The sequence below is a fragment of the Perkinsus marinus genome (genome assembly GCF_000006405.1).
Source record: "Perkinsus marinus ATCC 50983 genomic scaffold scf_1104296958196, whole genome shotgun sequence".
Lineage (NCBI taxonomy): Eukaryota > Perkinsozoa > Perkinsida > Perkinsidae > Perkinsus > Perkinsus marinus.
The window spans coordinates 1-1,692 of record NW_003206866.1 but is presented as its reverse complement, the minus strand read 5'-3'; the positions used below and the strand labels follow the sequence as shown (position 1 = coordinate 1,692).

The following is a 1,692-nucleotide window of genomic DNA, read 5'->3' as shown; positions in this document are numbered from 1 at the left end:
ATGTCGACATACACCCGTGTAGTCACTAATAGACTATCTCACTCCTGATCTGCTGCGGCCATGAGCTCTTCTTGTTCCCACTTTTCCTTTTCTCTTTCATACAACTGAACCCTCAACGGTATCTTATACCGTGCTGGCTCTTCCTCTTGATCTTCTTCTGTGGGAGCCAAACACACTCCCTGAGAACAAATGTTACGACGGTGAAACATATGTCCAATATCATCGAAGACCCATTCCAGTGCCGAAACATGTCTACACGGCTTTCAATTAATTATCCATCGTCGGGCGACAAGTCTTACCCCCGCTCGACTCCTCCAAGACCCTGCTCGTGTATCCCACATCGGCCCATCCGTCCTGATAGACGCTAGATGAGGTTGTCTGCTCCAGCTCCGATTCTCACCTCTCTCGTATCGGTGACGGTGATCGTTGACGATACCAGTCATGATCCCATCGCCGTCCATGCGTACGCCTTCGCTTATGCCTACCAGTATGCCATCGACCTCTCGCTACTGATCGCTCCTCTTACCGGTGCTGGAGTTCCTCATACTTTCCAACGTCGTAGGCCTCATTCAGAGGGTTGAAAGGATCCGCAGGTCGCGACTCGTCATCATCCTCCGGATCACATTGGAGTAGCCCAGAGGTGCTCACAGATTCGTCTCCATCCTGCTCACGGTGGTGGTGATGATGGTGGTGCTTTTTTCCCTTCTTTTTCTTCTTCTTATGCTTCTTCTCCTTGCTCTTCTCATCATCTTCCTTGCTGCTGTCCAAATCTATCACTTCTCCATCTGGCGTCTTGGCTTTCTTCTCTTTCTTGGACTTCTTCTTCTTCTTTTTCTTCTCTTTCTTCTCGGTACTGTCTCCTCGAACATCGGCATTCGTCAATCGGTTCTGATACATCCTGAAGCAGTGAATACGCAATGATATGACTATGTTGTCGGCATCTGGTGAGAGATCACAAGAAACTCAATCTCCAAAATTTCGATGATTGCGTCAGGGTTCCGATTTTCTTGACCCGATCTCGTCCATCAGGCAACACCGAGGCATGCGTTGGGCAGCGAGTTGAGCGACTCGGCACATAATGCCATCGTTCGGAGAACTCAAAACTGTGATGATAAGGCAATTGTCGAATGATGTCCGATCAGCTGAATTGGCATTCGAATCGTGGTTGACGTAACCCACGTCACGTGAGATAGTTTCAGGGCAAGTCAGTGGTGGGGCTCAACTGGATCAATCTCTTCTAGCTACTCGTTTCAGTAGCTGCCAGCTACTAGCTAGTTATAGCGACATACATTCATCTACACATAAGTTAACCCTCTGACTGAGTGACACCTCAAGCTGACACTCGAAAATAATCGATCGTCCAAATCTGCTAAGCCCAGAGGAGTAAAATGCGCATCCGGAACCAGAAGCCGAAATTGTTGGTAAGCACAAGGTGTACCAAACCATTGACTCCGGGATCTCAGCACACAAGTCGCGGCGAAGCATTTTCTATAGCTCTCGCTGACTCGCGGGCTGCCAACTGAGCCCAAACTCAGCGAAGTTAGCACGATAAATGGGCCTTACAGTAAACGTTGTAGCTTAGTCGAAAGCCAAGTGTATTTATCGACCCGATCAAAGCACCTCGAATATTCTGTGCGGAGTGCGAGCCGCTCACCAGTTCGAAAGCGACGGCTTTGGACTGCATGGTCCCAG

The 1,692-nt window shown here is 49.1% G+C and overlaps 1 protein-coding gene across 1 annotated transcript; it reads right to left on the bottom strand.

Moving 5' to 3' along the window:
• Positions 1-112: 112 nt before the first annotated feature.
• On the bottom strand, positions 113-897 carry Pmar_PMAR014786 (conserved hypothetical protein; the record flags this gene model as incomplete). Its single annotated transcript, XM_002774634.1, has 3 exons — positions 113-179; positions 401-481; positions 527-897. The coding sequence occupies 3 exons, from the start codon at positions 895-897 to the stop codon at positions 113-115; spliced, it is 519 nt and encodes a 172-aa protein (XP_002774680.1).
• Between the last annotated feature and the right edge of the window lie 795 nt (positions 898-1,692).